The 15,445-nt window shown below is 48.5% G+C and overlaps 1 protein-coding gene across 12 annotated transcripts in view; it reads left to right on the top strand.

Annotated features, from left to right (window-relative positions):
• ADCK1 (aarF domain containing kinase 1) overlaps positions 1-15,445 on the top strand; it is a 122,350-nt gene that overhangs the window by 72,965 nt on the left and 33,940 nt on the right. For all 12 annotated transcript variants that reach the window (XM_034643183.1, XM_034643179.1, XM_002926358.4 and 9 more), the window contains 2 exons: positions 286-444; positions 11,427-11,585. In XM_034643183.1, the coding sequence (XP_034499074.1) occupies positions 286-444; positions 11,427-11,585 (318 nt within the window). The remainder of the gene's footprint in view (positions 1-285; positions 445-11,426; positions 11,586-15,445) is intronic.

The following is a 15,445-nucleotide window of genomic DNA, read 5'->3' on the forward strand; positions in this document are numbered from 1 at the left end:
GTTCTGAACATTCTAGACAGCACTTCTTTGGCCTTGAATGGAGGTGCTCAGGGTGCCCATGCATGCATATGAGGACACACCCTCCACGTGTGTTTTCTCTCTCACTCCCTCCATATGCCTGCTGTGAATCTCCATGGCAGCAAAGAGCCCCAGTAAGGCATTGGGTTGGCATACAACTGGTAGAGCAAAAAATCTATCGGGACATCAGGCAGCCGTGGCCCGGCCCATCCCCTCTCACTGAACTGAGTCGTCTTAACTGCTCTGTCCTCTCTCCATTCTTGACAGATTCATGATTTGTTCATGAGCTTTGATGACACCCCTCTGGGGGCTGCCTCCCTGGCCCAGGTCCACAAGGCGGTGCTGCGTGATGGGCGGACAGTGGCCGTGAAGGTCCAGCATCCAAAGGTACAGGCTCAGAGCTCGAAGGACATTCTCCTGATGGAGGTGAGAGTCTGCTGCTTCCTTCATCCTCATTTAATATTTCTCTGGAAACTGGGTGGCTCCAGTGACACTGGTTCAAGGCAGCTGGGTGGAGTGTAACCCTTTGAATAGCAGGGTGGGAGAGGAAAGCTTGAGACCATGACAAAAGAGGCGTCATGACAATGCTGTGACTGGGGGACCCATGGCTGGGTTGGTCAGTTCGTCTTGATTTGTTCCTAGGAACTGTCTGGGGATGGTTTAAAACACGGTGAACAGCTGCTGGTGACAAGGAGACCTCGGGTTGATGTTGAAGAAATGAGATGAACCAAAAGTGATTTCCTTGGGGGTAGAAAACTTACATCTTAATTTGTTAAATCATAACAAAAAGAAAGCATGTGGTCAACCAAGGGATGTAAAAATGACAGGAAGATCACATAGAAATATTTACGCAGATTCCATGTTTGCTTATTGTCTATGTTTTGAGTGAACAAGCTTGTCTACCTAAAAGCGTTCCTGGGAAAAGCCTGGGTGGAGACTGTGTCTCTGGACTTTTCTAGCTCTGTCCCCAGAGCGAGGGAGTGTGAGCTGGGCACTGGCTAGGCGGTGGCCAGCACCTGGCCCAGGAGGGCAGGCATTTAACCTTCCAGCATGTCCCTACCCTTCTCTGTGGGCTGCCTTCCCCTGTTCTCTTTCCTCACTCTGGACTCATAGTTTGTTTCCTCAGCTCACCCTGACTAAGCTTCACACAGTCATGGAAGGTCTCTTTTGCACCAGGTGACAGGTTTGTGCTGGGGACACAGGAGTGAGGGAGCTCCATCTTCATCCCTGGGGGAGTTCCCTGTTTAGTGGAAGGGCAGGTCTGGACACAGACAGTCACAGTGTGGGGATATGAGCCCTGCCCAAGGGGTGTTTGCGTGGTGCCCTCAGCCCTGTGTTTGGTCTGTTGGGGGCGGGGCTTCACAGAGGGGCCGGTGAAGACAGCCGGGCAGGGGAAGGATAGCCCAGCCTGTGTGACGGCTCAGTCTTAGAGGAACAGGGTGGGCTTGGAGAAGAGCTTGAGCTGGTTCAGGTGGTACGGCTGGGAGTGGTTGCAGATGGGGCTGCGAAGGTAGGCAGGGACAACACAGAGGGCCTCATCTTCCAGACTAAGGCATAGAACAGTATACACAGCCAATATGGATCTTCTGTGGAACCGAGCAGATCTGATTCTCCTGTAGTCAGTGGGGGACCATTTAAGAATTTTAAATCAGGGGAATATCAAGATCAGATGTACATTAGAAACTAAAGTCTGTTGGCAGTCTGGAGGATGTATTGGAAGGCAGAAAGACTATAGCCAGGGAGACTAATGTAGGGGCTGCGACACTGGTCTAAGCCAAAAATAATGATGTGACCCAGGGCAGTGTAGTGGGAGTGAAGGGGAGGGATGAGCTCGAGGGGCGGAGTCATCATCAGGACTTTGTGAGCAGCTTTCCATGGGGTGGAGGCAAATACTGGTATGAATGAATGGGAGGAGAATAAAACAAATTGTAGATTTCCAGCTTAATGATTAAGTTTGGGTGCCTTTCACTAGTGTATCAGTCAGGGTCCAGTTGGGAAGAAACATTTTTATTGCACTAGGTATTTCCAACAGAGGGAATTTAAAACAAAATGGGACTCTCAGGGGATGGAATTGCAGAGAGGCCAAATGGGAGGGTGAGACAGTTACCAACGGCAGGAAGTTACTGCCACCCTCAAGGTGGAGGGACAAGGAGAAGAGGTGGTTCTGTGGAGCCCCGGAGCTGGGGTCACCCCGTAGAGCTGGCCCAGGGCAGGCTGGTCCTTTGGGAGGTGGATCACAGCCTCAGGGCCCATCACCTGGGAGGTGGAGCCGCAGATGCTGTTTGAGGCAACAGGTTTCCACCTCCTTCTCGCCCCCAGTATTCCACCAGTGTTGCCCATGGGCCAAGCCTAGATGGCAAGTTCAGTTACTTATGAGAGTGATGGGGTCAGGATGACCTCAGAGCCAGGCGGAATGGGTGGTGGAGCCATCACGAGAATTCAGATACTGGCCTCAGGAGATTTGGACTGGGATTGTTCTGCTGGTCTGCATTCGGGCTGGAACTACAGACGCGGGATTTAAGATTTTGTTTTTTTATTTGAGTGAGTGAGAGAGAGAGAGAGAGAGAGCATGAGCAGGGGAAGGAGCAGAGGGAGAGGGAGAACCAGACTCCCTGCTGAGCAGGGAGCCCAGTGCAGGACTTGATCCTGGAACCCCAGGATCATGACCTGAGCCGAAGGCAGATGCTTAACTGACTGAGCCACCCAGGCGCCCCCAGATGTGGGATTTAACAGCAAGAAGACTCATGGTAGGTGGGTGAATCTGGGGGAGTAGTTGAGGTCACTTGGAAGGGTGGAGCAAAGAGAAAAGGAGAGGACAAAGGGAGAGCTGTGAGGATTACCGTCATTGGGGGAATAGGCCCAGGAAGTTAAGCTCCTGGAGGAACAGAGAAGGCATGGCCAGAGAGGTCGGAGGAGAACCAGAGCTGAGCAGTGCTGCTACATTCCATGGAAACAATTTCAAGAAGAGAGTTAAAGAACGTAGCAGCTTAAAACAGCGGTCGTGTGTTTTGCTCGTGAATCTGCGGTGCAGGCAGGGCTTGGTAGAGAGACTCACGTATTTCCTGCGGCGCCAGCTTGGCGGGCTGATAGACCCAGAGGATCCACTTCCAGGAGGCTCCCTCACTTGGCTGGCAGCTCAGCTGGGGTGGGGGCAGGGCCTTGGGTCCTTCCAGGTACAGCTGTTGGGGCTTCCTCACAGCATGGCGGCTGGATTCCAAGAGTGAGTGTCCGAGAGAACAAGGCGGAAAGCACGTGACCGTTGTATGACCTAGCCTTGGTAGCATATAGCACTACTTCTTCCTTACTCTGTTGGTAAGAGCAAGAGTCACAGAGGCTCCCTTAGTTTAAAGGGTGAGGGAATACTCTAGTTCTTGATGGGGGCATGACCAGGTTCTAGAAGAGCATTTGAATGGGAGGTATTGTTGCAGCCATTTGGGAAAAGACAGTCTGCCAGAATTACTCAGTGTTGTTAAATGGGAGATAAAATTAGGAGAGCTCTGGAAAAGGCCTGTTGGATTTGGTGATTGAGAGTCCTTGGGGCGAGCAAGGAGAATGGGGTGAGGGAGTGGGAGTAACCTGAGGCCCCAGGGAATGGAGATGGTTGACGTAGAATGCTCAGGTGTCACTCAGGTGACGGTGGGAAGGGTCCTAGGGTGTTTAGAGCAAAGCACAGGATTAGAGGTGGGGACTGGACCAGGCTGTCCTTGATGGGGGGGTGGCCATGGAGTGGGGGCGCTGGAGATCCAGGAGAGAGAAGTAACTGACAGATGTGGTCCTGGGGGAGACTCCAGGGATCAGGCTGTCAGGACCCGGGTGGAAGCGTTAGCCTCTGTCAGCCTTTGTTCGGAGCCTGGAGGAAGGTGGTGAGGCTGCACACAGATGAGTGTGTGGGGCAGGGGAGATGGCGGAGGGAAAGTGGGCAGCTGAGTTGTACCAGCCCGATAGCCCTATTTTTTTCACTGCAGTAGGAGGCCAGACCATCTGCTGAGAATGAGGGGGTAGGAGGTGGCATTGGAGGCCGGGGGTGGGGGTGAAGGTTTGGAAGAGCTGCTCTGTGTGACGGAAAGGGGAGCTGTCCGGGGCTCGGGAGCAGGGTTCCTAAATGGCACTGGGCTTCGATCTGGAAATCCGGGTTTTCTGGAGCACCTGTCAGTGGCTATGCAACAGCCGTAGTTGGGAGTGAACTGGGAGCCTCGGAGCATCCTTGGGTGTTTTGAGACCAAGCAGCCACTCCTGTGTCAGGCAGGAACCTGCCCTCTCCCCAGCAGTGCCATCGGGACCCACTTGGGCTGGAAGGACAGCTGACACCATTTCTCTACGCAGAGCCTCACTGACTCCCTAAGTAATGGCTGCCGGCAGGTCAATAGCAATAATAGCGCTAATAAAGATTTGGCATCTTCCTCCTGGAGATAAGCATCAGATGCTTTCCTTGGGAAGTACGGCCTGGCAGCCGTGTGCGGAGTGCAGAGTGGCTCGTGCACAGTGGCTGAGGCCGAGGTCACCACCTCCACGCACCGTCCGTGTTAATAGCAGCGCTAATGCCGCTGCCTTCTCGCTGGGCTTGGTCTCCGGTGGAGAACGTCCTCCCTGTCTCGGCCTTCTCTGTAAAACGGAGAAGAGCCCAGCCGGAAAGCTCATTTCTTTTTATATTTGAAATGAGTCTTATAATCTTGTTCCTGTGTCCTGACCTAGAATAGTACCTTGGGTTGAGGATTGAAAACCCCGGAAAGGTTCTCATGTGTGTTAGCAGGAGACGAGTGATTTCAAGGGGGTGTTAGGGCCACCTTAGCCACCAGCAACGTGGAGACAGGGTGAGGAAAAGCGTAGCTTTCTGCTGCTTCTTTTTATGACAGCTCCAAGTACTTTTTGTCCTCATGCTTCTCTCCCACTGCCCACTGTTGTCCTTCTCTCTTCTCCAACTCTGTGATGCCTCCCAGCATCGTCTTGAGAGGAAGATAATCTGACTAGAGTAATTCATACTAAGAAGACAGTGACTAACAGGCATAACCTTTGAACATTTGCAGTTGAAGAAGTAAGCTGCTAAATCCAAATGCATATCTGCTGTAAAGACTGGTCTGGGAGGGAGGGTTTTAAGAGTGAGGGGGTAGGGGACTGCTACTGGTTGTATCAGTTAAGATGCTTTAGGCTGCAGGTACCAGAAAAATCCAGCTAAAAGTGGTGTAAATAATAGTAACCTGTATTACGTCACATTTCAAGACACCTAGAAGTAGTGTTGACTGTTCCAAGGTTGACTGATCCCACACTTCACTGTGGTTTTTAAGGACCCTGGTTCCTTTTGTCTTCTCCTCTGGCTTGTCCTTCTAAGGTAATGCTCCTCATGGTCCCAAAACAGCTGCAGCAGTTCCTGTTGTGACAAGTAGACGACATCCAGTGCCGAAGAGGGCCTTTTTCTTCCCTCATATTCCTTATCAAAAAGGAGCCCCTCAATAGCATTTCCTTCATTTCTCATTGGTGAAAAGTAGGCCACATGCCCAAGTCTACATCAGTCTTGACAAGAGACGGGAGACCGATCATGATTCACCTTCTCAGGCTAAGGCCTGCCTTCCTTGGAGGACATGGAAGAGGCACAGAATTGGGGTTCTGTTAGCCAGTAGTGTGAGGGGAATGGCTTCTGGGTCGGCACCTACTAGCACATGCCACCTTTTGTGTGTCCTGTGAACCTGGCACTCCTCTTGGGGCAGGGGACAGTCTCTCGTATAGATTGTTGAATGACGGCAGGAGGGTGGAAGCCAAGTCTCAGTAAATGGTGTCTGATGCACCTGATGGTGTTGGTGACTTTGCACAAAAGAGAAAGGCACAGCCAAGGGTGTTTTTCAGCTTTGTCATTATCACCTGATATTGTCCCTTTAATAGTTGGGGCAACCCTACTTCTAGATGCACGGCCAGTGACTCTTATTGATTTGAGTGGCTGTCCAGAGCCAGACTAATTGGGCCCAGAGATTGGAACAATGATTCAGCAGGAAGGGGTGAACTGACAAGGCAGAGTCTGTTCGTCTGCTGGCGGGCTGGCTCACAGTAGCAGAGAGCTCGGCAGGCTGGATCTCACTGCCGTTCTCACTGTCAGAGAGCATGGCAGGACCCCGAGGGCCTGCGAGCTGGTGGTAAAGCCATATCCCCAGGTCCCAGTAGCACCACCCCGTATCACTCCCTGTTATCTCGCAAGCTTCTGGAATTGATGATGAATACCCCCTTGCTTTATCCCTCCCTAAAGCATCTGACTCCTGCTCTCCACGTACCACCTGTCCCCAAGGCGCTTTTCCACACTGGGGTGGGACTCTGGTCTGAGCCGCAGAATCTGATCCGCTGTTTGAGATCATCTGGCCCATGCCGAGGGTCTCTAAAACTAAAGACCTGTGACGGTCATGCCATTGACTTTTTTGAACAACATTTTTAGTGCACGCTTGTCTGTCATCTTGTTTCTTTTCTGAATGTGTTGATTGAACAGTGGGTGGCTAGGTAATGTTTGTGTTGGCACGGACTCCAACAGGTGATTTTATTTTCTAAAATACATTAAAAAACCCCAGAGATGTAGACTATCCCATGGAAGTTTCTCTTCACCCTATAATTCTGTTTTGTAAAAAGTGTGCACTTTAATAACTTATTGGAACAAAGATAAACCCCATGAATGGTAGGCTATTTACATCACTCTGAATTGATTTTCGATCCTTGTCGAACATCCATTTTTACCAGTTCGGATCCATGCAGGTGTTCCATTTAGCGTGCTGTTTTCCCATGGAGCGTTATTTCTTTTATAAGATATAATAACTTAATAATAGTCTTATTTCGGTTGCAGTTTTAACAGTGCACAACGGTTCTTTTTACGCCTTATCTCACACTTCCTATTGTATTATCCTGTATTGCATTGCATGAGTCAGGGCTGCGGAAAGAAAAGAGTGAAAAAACCCTGGGTCCAAGTCCCGCATTTGAAATGACAAGCTTTGTGACCTTGAGAAATGCTTTTACCTACTGGAACCAGTTTCTTTCTCTGTAAAATGGGCAAAAAGGGGATTAAATGAGAGCATGTCTATAACGTGCCTCATAGAACAGTGCCTGGTATGGGGTAGGTACTAAATAATGAAAATTTCCTTTTTTTTTTTTTTTGTTATTATAAATAGCAATCACTAGTTTCCAAACTTTTATGTGAGTTTCAGTTTTTTCCATTATATTTCTGTGTGGCTCACAATTGATTTTTCCTCCTGTGATCCAATGACCCTATAGGAAAATAATTTCATTATTCTACCTTGCAGGAAATGCTAATTGTTGAACGTACCTTGATTGACTCATAAGGTTTCAAATCACGTAGAAAATTCTCAGGCATTCCAAAACTGTGGTCACTGAAAATTCAGAGGTAATCCCTTTCCCCACCGAAACCTCAGGAATAGAAAAACTTAATTTATTTGAGTAAAACACATGTGAACATATAATCATCTCCGGGGAGAGGACCAACCCTTTGAAATGTTCATTTATTCATTTATTCACTCAGTTATTCACGTGAATATTCAATAAACATCTGCTGAGTATAGGGTACATGCTAGGCACTGGTGGAAACATTGGCTGTTGGAAGAATTTTATGGAGAAGATACATTTTGGGAGAAAAATCAAAAAGCCAAATTGATAACAACACCTGTTTTATTTTAGTTGACTGCAGCTGTTGTCAAAAAGGAAAAATTTAAATGAATCTACTTAGGGCAGGCTCTTAGAAAGGGAATTGGATGAAAACAGAAGGTGAAATGGTTTTGTTTCATTCTCCTCAGCCAAGAAAAGTCTGTAATGGCAGCAGCCCAAACCATTTCAGATTTGGACCAGATGACTCCTAACCTGACCCATTTCCCTCCCCCCCTTGAAGTTTAAGGGCTTAGTAACTCTCCTGAATTATGTACAAGACTATGTGAGTAGGTACATTTTCTGGGCTTCACAGCTGGCAGCAAATTTTTGAACTGGTAGATTTCCTATAAAAGGCGAGGGTATCCTTCGATAAAGCAGTGAACCACTGACGTCCATTCCAACAGACCCTCTCATTTTATATTAACTAAGGGAGTGACTCAGCCACTACCCACACAGTGCTTTAGAAACCAGCTTTATGAGTACTGTAAAGTTTTTTGGGTTATGAATTAGTTTACAAATTAGTTATTAGCAATTAATCAATCAAATCTTTGACTGCTTTTATGATTAATGTCATTAGGTATTAATAAAAACCAATAGAACTAGTAATGACTATATCATCGATTAGTAACAGAAAAATCTGTAAGTGCCTTTCAGTGCTGTTTGGATATCAACGATTGTTTAAAATTTCACAAATAACAGTGACCATATATTAAACGATGAGGGTTTGTCATTTGGCCAGAAGCCTCATCCCCAGGTAGAAACCCCGTTAGCGTATATGTGGCTCCCCATGTATGCCCATGTCTGGCCCTGAGTAATCACCTAGTAGGGAATCAGGAATTCTTGATTGAATGAAGGACTGAGCCTCACTGTGTTTCCTTCCCTTGTCCCTCCTGGGTGAGAACCTCTGGAATTGAGGCTGGAGGAAAACGTCCAAGAGGTTTCTCCCTGAACTTGGAGCCCAGAGAGTAGAATTCAGGTGTTTCAGAGGTCAGGTGTGCACTTGGCCCTGGCCCAGGCGAGTGCCTCTGTTTCCCATGCACCAGCTCTGCCTCCCCTTTGGTGGCAGCTGAGGGCCGTCTGAGGGCACGGTGATGAGACGCAATGCCTTGGGGGCCACTGGTCCCCGCTGCCTGGGCCTGACACGTGCCATGCGAGCCTTGCTGTTGCCACCCCTCCCACCTAGCTTTGTGTGACTCAAACAGAAGCAAAACATAAACTAAATCAATTATCATAAGGTCACAGGTCTAGCCCATGAAAGACTAGACAAGACTTAAAAGAAATTAGACTGCAGCTGAATGTAATTAAAAAGAGTTTTGATAGGAGTTGAGTATAATAACCTTGTGTGATGATTCCGTTAGAATGGCATCTGGTACATCGTCTAGGACACAGGGTTTAAAAACAAAGCCGTAAATGCCTTGTAGTTAATGGCCCTGCTTTAGATCTCTTTCTTTTGTGTTGAGTGTGCCTATCACAGTGCTGGGTATCATACAGACCAGGGCAAAAGGAAGCTTAAGACTAGTTCATAGCTGGGGCTCAGTGAGTCCTTCTGGGTAGATAGGATGGCATCTTGGTCTGCTCAGGCTGCTATAACAAGATACCGTAGACTGGGTGGCTTAAATAACAGACATTTAGGGGCACCTGGGTGGCTTAGTCGGTTAAGGGTTCAGCTCTTGATTTCGGCTCAGGTCATGGTCTCAGGGTTGTGAGATTGAGCCCCATGTTGGGCTCCTCACTGTGGATAGAGCCTGCTTAAGGTTTTCTTTCTCTCTCTGCCCCTCCCCCTCCACTCACATGTGCTCTCATACTCTCTCTTAAACAAAACAAAAACAAAAACAGATGTTTATTTTTTGTGGTTCTGGAAGCTGGAAGTTCAAGATCAAGGTGCTGGCCAATTCAGTTCCTGGTTAGGACTTTCTTTCCGGCTTGAAGAGAGCCACCTTCTCTCTGTGCCCCTACATAGAAGAGAGAGCTCTGTCTCTTCCGCTTCTGATGAGGACACTAAAACCATCATAGGGACCCCACCTTCATGACCTCATTGCAACCTAATTACCTCCCCAAGGCCCCATCTCTGAACACCATCACACTGGAGATTAGGGCTTTGGCATTGAATTTGGGGGGGATACAAACATTCAGTACACAACAGATGGGGTAGGTCTTTGGTACCAATGGGCCCATGGTATTTTAATTCTTTTTTCTTAATATCTTTTTTATTTTTATTTTTATTTTTTTTCAAGATTTTTATTTATTTATTTGACAGAGAGACAGCCAGCAAGAGAGGGAACACAAGCAGGGGGAGTGGGAGAGGAAGAAGCAGGCCCTCAGCAGGGAGCCTGATGTGGTGCTCAATCCCAGGACCCTGGGATCACGCCCTGAGCTGAAGGCAGACGCTTAATGACTGAGCCACCCAGGCGCCTCTATATATCTTTTTAAAAAAATATTTCATTTATTTGAGAGAGACAGAGATAGTGAGAGAGAGCACGAGCGGGGAGGAGGGGGAGAAGCAGACTCTTCGCTGAGCAGGGAGCCCAATGCGGGGCTCGATCCCAGAACCCTGGGATCATGACCTGAGCCAAAGGCAGGCGCTTAACTGACTGAGCCACCCAGGCGCCCCGGGATTTTTAAATTCTTGTTTATTGCTGTCTGTCATAACTAGGGGATGGAGATGGGCGTTCTTGGAGAATTGGAACTGTAATCCATATCAGGAATTTCTGGGAGGATTGGTCACTTTGAACACTGAGAGGAGGGCTCATAGTAGAACAGGGGAGTTCCTTTCTGTGTTTCTCTCAGGAAATGCGTCTCCCATGTTCCTGGCCTCACCCTCCTCACCTACTGCAGAGCCATCATCCACAAACTTTCCAGATTCTCTTGAGTCCAGAGCCCCAGGTGGGGCAGCCTCAGAACTGAGTCCCAGCCCATGGTGGTGATCATGGCATGCTCTGCAGATGTCACTGGGCCCCTGTTCTCTGCCAGGAGCATTTAATTTCACATCATTAAACTGAGGAATGCCCTGTAATTCTATAAAAATCCTGCTTCCATCATGTTCTCACTTAAGAATCTGCAGTGTGTCCAAATTGCCAGAAACCTGAGCTTTTTAGCCCAGTGGTCACATCCCTTCTCTCTTACTCCTCCTGTCTTATACAATCTTGTCTTCTTATTCCAGTGTAGTTTTTATCAAGCACTATTTTAGACATGCAAAAGGTATAGAAAGTAGCGTCACAAATGCTCAGGTACCTGCCCCTGAGCTTAAGAAATGAGCAGAACGCCTTACAGTTGCCGTGCCCTCCCTGCCTTTTGTAAACAGGACTGTGAGGAGCAAGTCTGGGTTCAGCCGAGGCAGCAGTTCAGCAAGTGAGCGAGAGCAAGGGTTTGGGGGCTGGGTGGACTGAAGCGGAATTCTGCCTCTGTGCTTCCTTGTCGAGCAAATTTGGGACAATCATATAACCTCCCAGAGCCTTGACTTCTTCATCTGTAAAATGGGGTCAAGTGTATACCACGGACCTCCCAGAGTTGTGAAGACTGAGTAGAGTAATAATGTAAGCGCTTGGCCCAGCACTGGGCACGCGGGGGGTACTCGGCAGATGGGGGCTCTTACTGCTGGCGGCTCTTGGGCTTTTCTCATCTTGGATTTGAGCTGCAGGGACAGGCCCCCGGGAAGCAGGGAGGCCTTGCTTCAGGCGAGGCCTAGGGACTTGTCAATGCTCAGACCCAGGCAGGAGGGCAGGAAACGGAGCTCCCATGGTGGGTACCGTGGGCTGACTGATGGGGTGCTCGGTGGATTTCAGGTACTTGTCCTGGCCGTGAAGCAGCTGTTTCCGGAGTTTGAGTTCATGTGGCTGGTGGATGAAGCCAAGAAGAACCTGCCTTTGGAGCTGGATTTCCTCAACGAAGGGAGGAACGCTGAGAAAGTAGCCCAAATGCTCAAGCACTTTGACTTCTTAAAGGTAGGAGGGGCAGGGCAACGGGGGGCATGGTGGTGTGGTGAGAGAGTGTGGGGGAAGACTGATCCCTGCCCTGAACGTCCCCCCTTTGCAGGACATGACTGGGGACGCCTCCTTCCCGAGTCTTGTTTCCGAACCCTAGTGTTGCACATTAAAGCTCTTGAGGACAGTGTTAAAAGAAATACCAACTGTGATTGTTGACCTATCGGCCACACAGATGTTTACTGAGTGTCTGTAAGTCTAAGACGCTGAGTGCTACCCAAGGGCCTGTAAGCTATGGTCTCTCCCTCCCTGAAGCATGGGATGAGGACGTTGATGATGACGGGAGATAATGCTGCTGTGCTCTGGTGCTGGTCCTAACACTACACATGTATTACCTCATTTATTGTACAGTCATTTCTTTTTTTTTTTTTAAAGATTTTTATTCATTTATTTGACATTGATGACATAGAGACAGCCAGCGAGAGAGGGAACACAAGCAGGGGGAGTGGGAGAGGAGGAAGCAGGCTCCCAGCATAGGAGCCTGATGCGGGGCTCGATCCCAGAACACTGGGATCATGCCCTGAGCCAAAGGCAGACGCCCAACGACTGTGCTACCCAGGTGCCCCTATACAGTCATTTCTGTTATAACATGACGTATGTGTTCCAGGAAACCTCCATAGCATGCAAACTCACACAACAGAAACCACAGGGCTTATGGGGAAAATAGGGCTAGGCTTACGACAGGGCCAACAGAAACATGACCAGGTGCTCAGCATCACTCATGCAAACCATACCCACAGTGGGTATCACCTCCCACCTGTCAGAATGGCTAGAATCAAAAAGACAAGAAATAACAAGTGCTGGCGAGGATGCGGAGAAAAAGGAACCCTTTTGTACATTTGGGGGGAATGTACATTGGTGCAGCCACTGTGAGATGCAGCCTTGTGTTTATTGCAGCATTATTTACAATAGCCAAGATGTGGAAGCAACCCAAGTGTCCATCCACGGATGAATGGACAGAATAGATGTGATATATACATGATGGAGTACAACTCAGCCATGAAAAAGATTGTGATCTTGCCATTTGCAACCGCATGGATGGACTAGAGCGCGTAGTGCTAAGTGAAATAAGTCGGACAGAGAAAGGCAAATACCATATGATCTCATTTGTATATGGAATTAAAGAAACAAAACAAGTGAACAATAAAGACAGACAAAAAAAATGAACTTAAATACAGAGAACAATCTGGTGGTTGCCAGAGGGGAGGTGGATGGAGGGACGGGTGAAATAGATAAATGGGATTAAGAGTCTACTGACTGTGATGAGCTCTGAGTAATTTATAGCATTGTTGACTCATTCGCCTGTAAGTAGTGTAACTCTGTATGTTCATTATACTTCAGTAGAAAATAAAATAAGGAAAAAAGACAATTCACGAAAGAGAAAACACAAATTTAAAACAATGTCACCAGTGACACAGAAAATAAAAGAAGGTGGGAACCTACTAGAAACGGTAGCGTAGTTTTACACATGTTAAATGGCTAAAACGTACGTAAGACCACGGAGCACATGGCACTCCATCGTGACATCTGCTTGTGCAAACTGGCATCGACAGAGTTGCTGCTTGTGTGTTATTGTGACGTGGTGGGAGGCCCGTCATCGGGAATTGGACGGAAAGTTGTAACACCGGATGTGTGTGGGCGGGACTCATGACGCCCTTGGTGATGTTGGGGTGTGTGTGTTTTGTGCTCGCCAGTGTTGTGCAGCCCGGCGGGAAGCAGTTTCCTGCGTTCACATGGTGTTTCCTGGGGAAGATAGCTCATATAACCCAATGCAAGATTTGTATTACGATCAAACTGCCCCCTAATATATCAATTGCATTAGAAAAAATTTGTGTTTTCAAGTATTATAGAAGAACTGCCTGTCTGATGATAGAAGACACTTACTGTGGGAAACAAGATCAAATGATACAAAGTAGCAGCTTTGTAAGAGGGAGGTCCTGCTGGTAAGAGCTCTCCATTCAGGGGAAGGGACTCCCGTAGTCGATCAGGGCAGGGCAGGCTCTGCTGAGGAGCTGGCCCTAGAATGGGTCATTGAGGATTGGCCTGACGTTCCCCATGGGCTCCATAGGCTTCTCCCTTAGATGCACGCCATCACCACTGTTCTCCCGACATATTTGGTCCTTGGTGGGTCTTGGACCATTTCCCCCGGGGGTTCCTCTTCATGGTACAGGGGTTGGGCCTGTCTGGTACTCTGTGCAGAGAGCTTGGGTTTCAACTCTTTGAAGAGATCAGCCCTTCTCTCTTCACAGGAAACCTGGAGTGTGTGGGAAGGGAAGTCACAGAGCCGTCAGGAGCTCCAGGTGCTAGTTCTAGAGCAGACTGGTAGTGCTCTTCTTGGGGAGGGGGTCTCAGTGCACTGAATGGGAAGGTCTCTTGCTCTTGACGAAAGTGCTCATGTGGCTTCTGAAGACATTGTAAGAGATGGAGGTGGTGTTTATATTTCTGCTCTCCAGATTGGTTAACAGAGATGGGGGGATGGGAGGGTGTGCCCACCCTAACCACCTGAGAATCCTAGAGCTCAGACGATGGGAGGAAAACCCACAACTTTGGGTCAGTGTAGTGTCTTCACACTGATGTTGGTGAAAGATGTGGCCATTGGCCAAGTTTGACCCTTTGAGTGAGTTGAGAGTCAGGTCTGACTGGATGCCCCAGTACTATGTTCGACTGCCTTTTCCTCAGCTGGCTGTCTTAGATCTGGACGTACAGACCCTCTTGTGCCTGTACATCCCGACGTGCAGACTAGAGCTGGTAGCATTGCCCCAGACTTGAAGTTCAAGCCACCAATTCGATAAAAACGTGGCTGTTTCAGACAAGGACTCCTACCAACTCATTAGCGCAGTGCCATGTGTGCTTCTGCTTGCATCTCCCATTTCTTCCATCCCTTCATCTCGCATTTCCTGAGCATTTCCTGACCTTGTTGTGCTAGGAGCTAGGGGGCCTGGCTGAGTATGAGATGGTTGGCTCCTATCTGAGGAAAGGTCCCATCTGGACTGTGTTCCTACAGTCCAGGCCTGTGCCGTGCACAGATGTGCAGCCTGTGACAGAGACTTGGCCCGGTTTCTGTGGATGCCCGAGAGCAAGTGCTTCTTTCTGCTCAGGGTAAGGAGCTCAGAGGGGGCTTCCAAGAAGTGTTGAGTGTACAGAGGGATAGGCAATATTGACTAAATGTTTCTTCGGCTTCCCTGGACACTATGCAGGTACCATGACATTGGGTCCTTCCAACGGCCATCACCCCATTTTCCAGGTGACAGTCTTAGAGTAGAGGAGCTAGGGCTGCAACCCCGATTTTCTGATTTCATCTCTGGTGCTCGCCTAAGGACATTCTGTTGCCTCTTAGCTGGCAGGGGCGCTCCTCGGCACCAGAGCTATGAACCAGACACACAGAACCATCTCCTTCACCGTTCCCATGGAAACAGCAAATCATCCTCTGGCTGGGGCCAACTAGCATCTGCCAGACCAAGACATGTAATAATAATAATAACACAAATTTCTGAAATGAGGATGCCAAATGGGTAAATAATTAATGTAACAATTTGACCTGCCGCTTCTAAAACCCACACACTGTTCCTAAGACAATGGTGCGACTAAGGCTCCTGAGTAATTAATTTTGCCTGAACACATAACAAGTGGGAAGCAAATTTTGCACTGTGAACCCAGTTCAGCTCTTAAAACTGGAGATAGATTGCCTTTGCACACAGGCACCCCATCACAACATCTGTGCGTAATTAAGCCTCAGCGAAGAGTTTACCTCTCGGTGTGCAAGGCATCTTCCAGTGGGGATTAATAACCTCAGCCCTGTGCTCTAAATCTCTGAGCCTCAG

The sequence above is a fragment of the Ailuropoda melanoleuca genome, chromosome 14, assembly GCF_002007445.2.
Source record: "Ailuropoda melanoleuca isolate Jingjing chromosome 14, ASM200744v2, whole genome shotgun sequence".
NCBI lineage: Eukaryota > Metazoa > Chordata > Mammalia > Carnivora > Ursidae > Ailuropoda > Ailuropoda melanoleuca.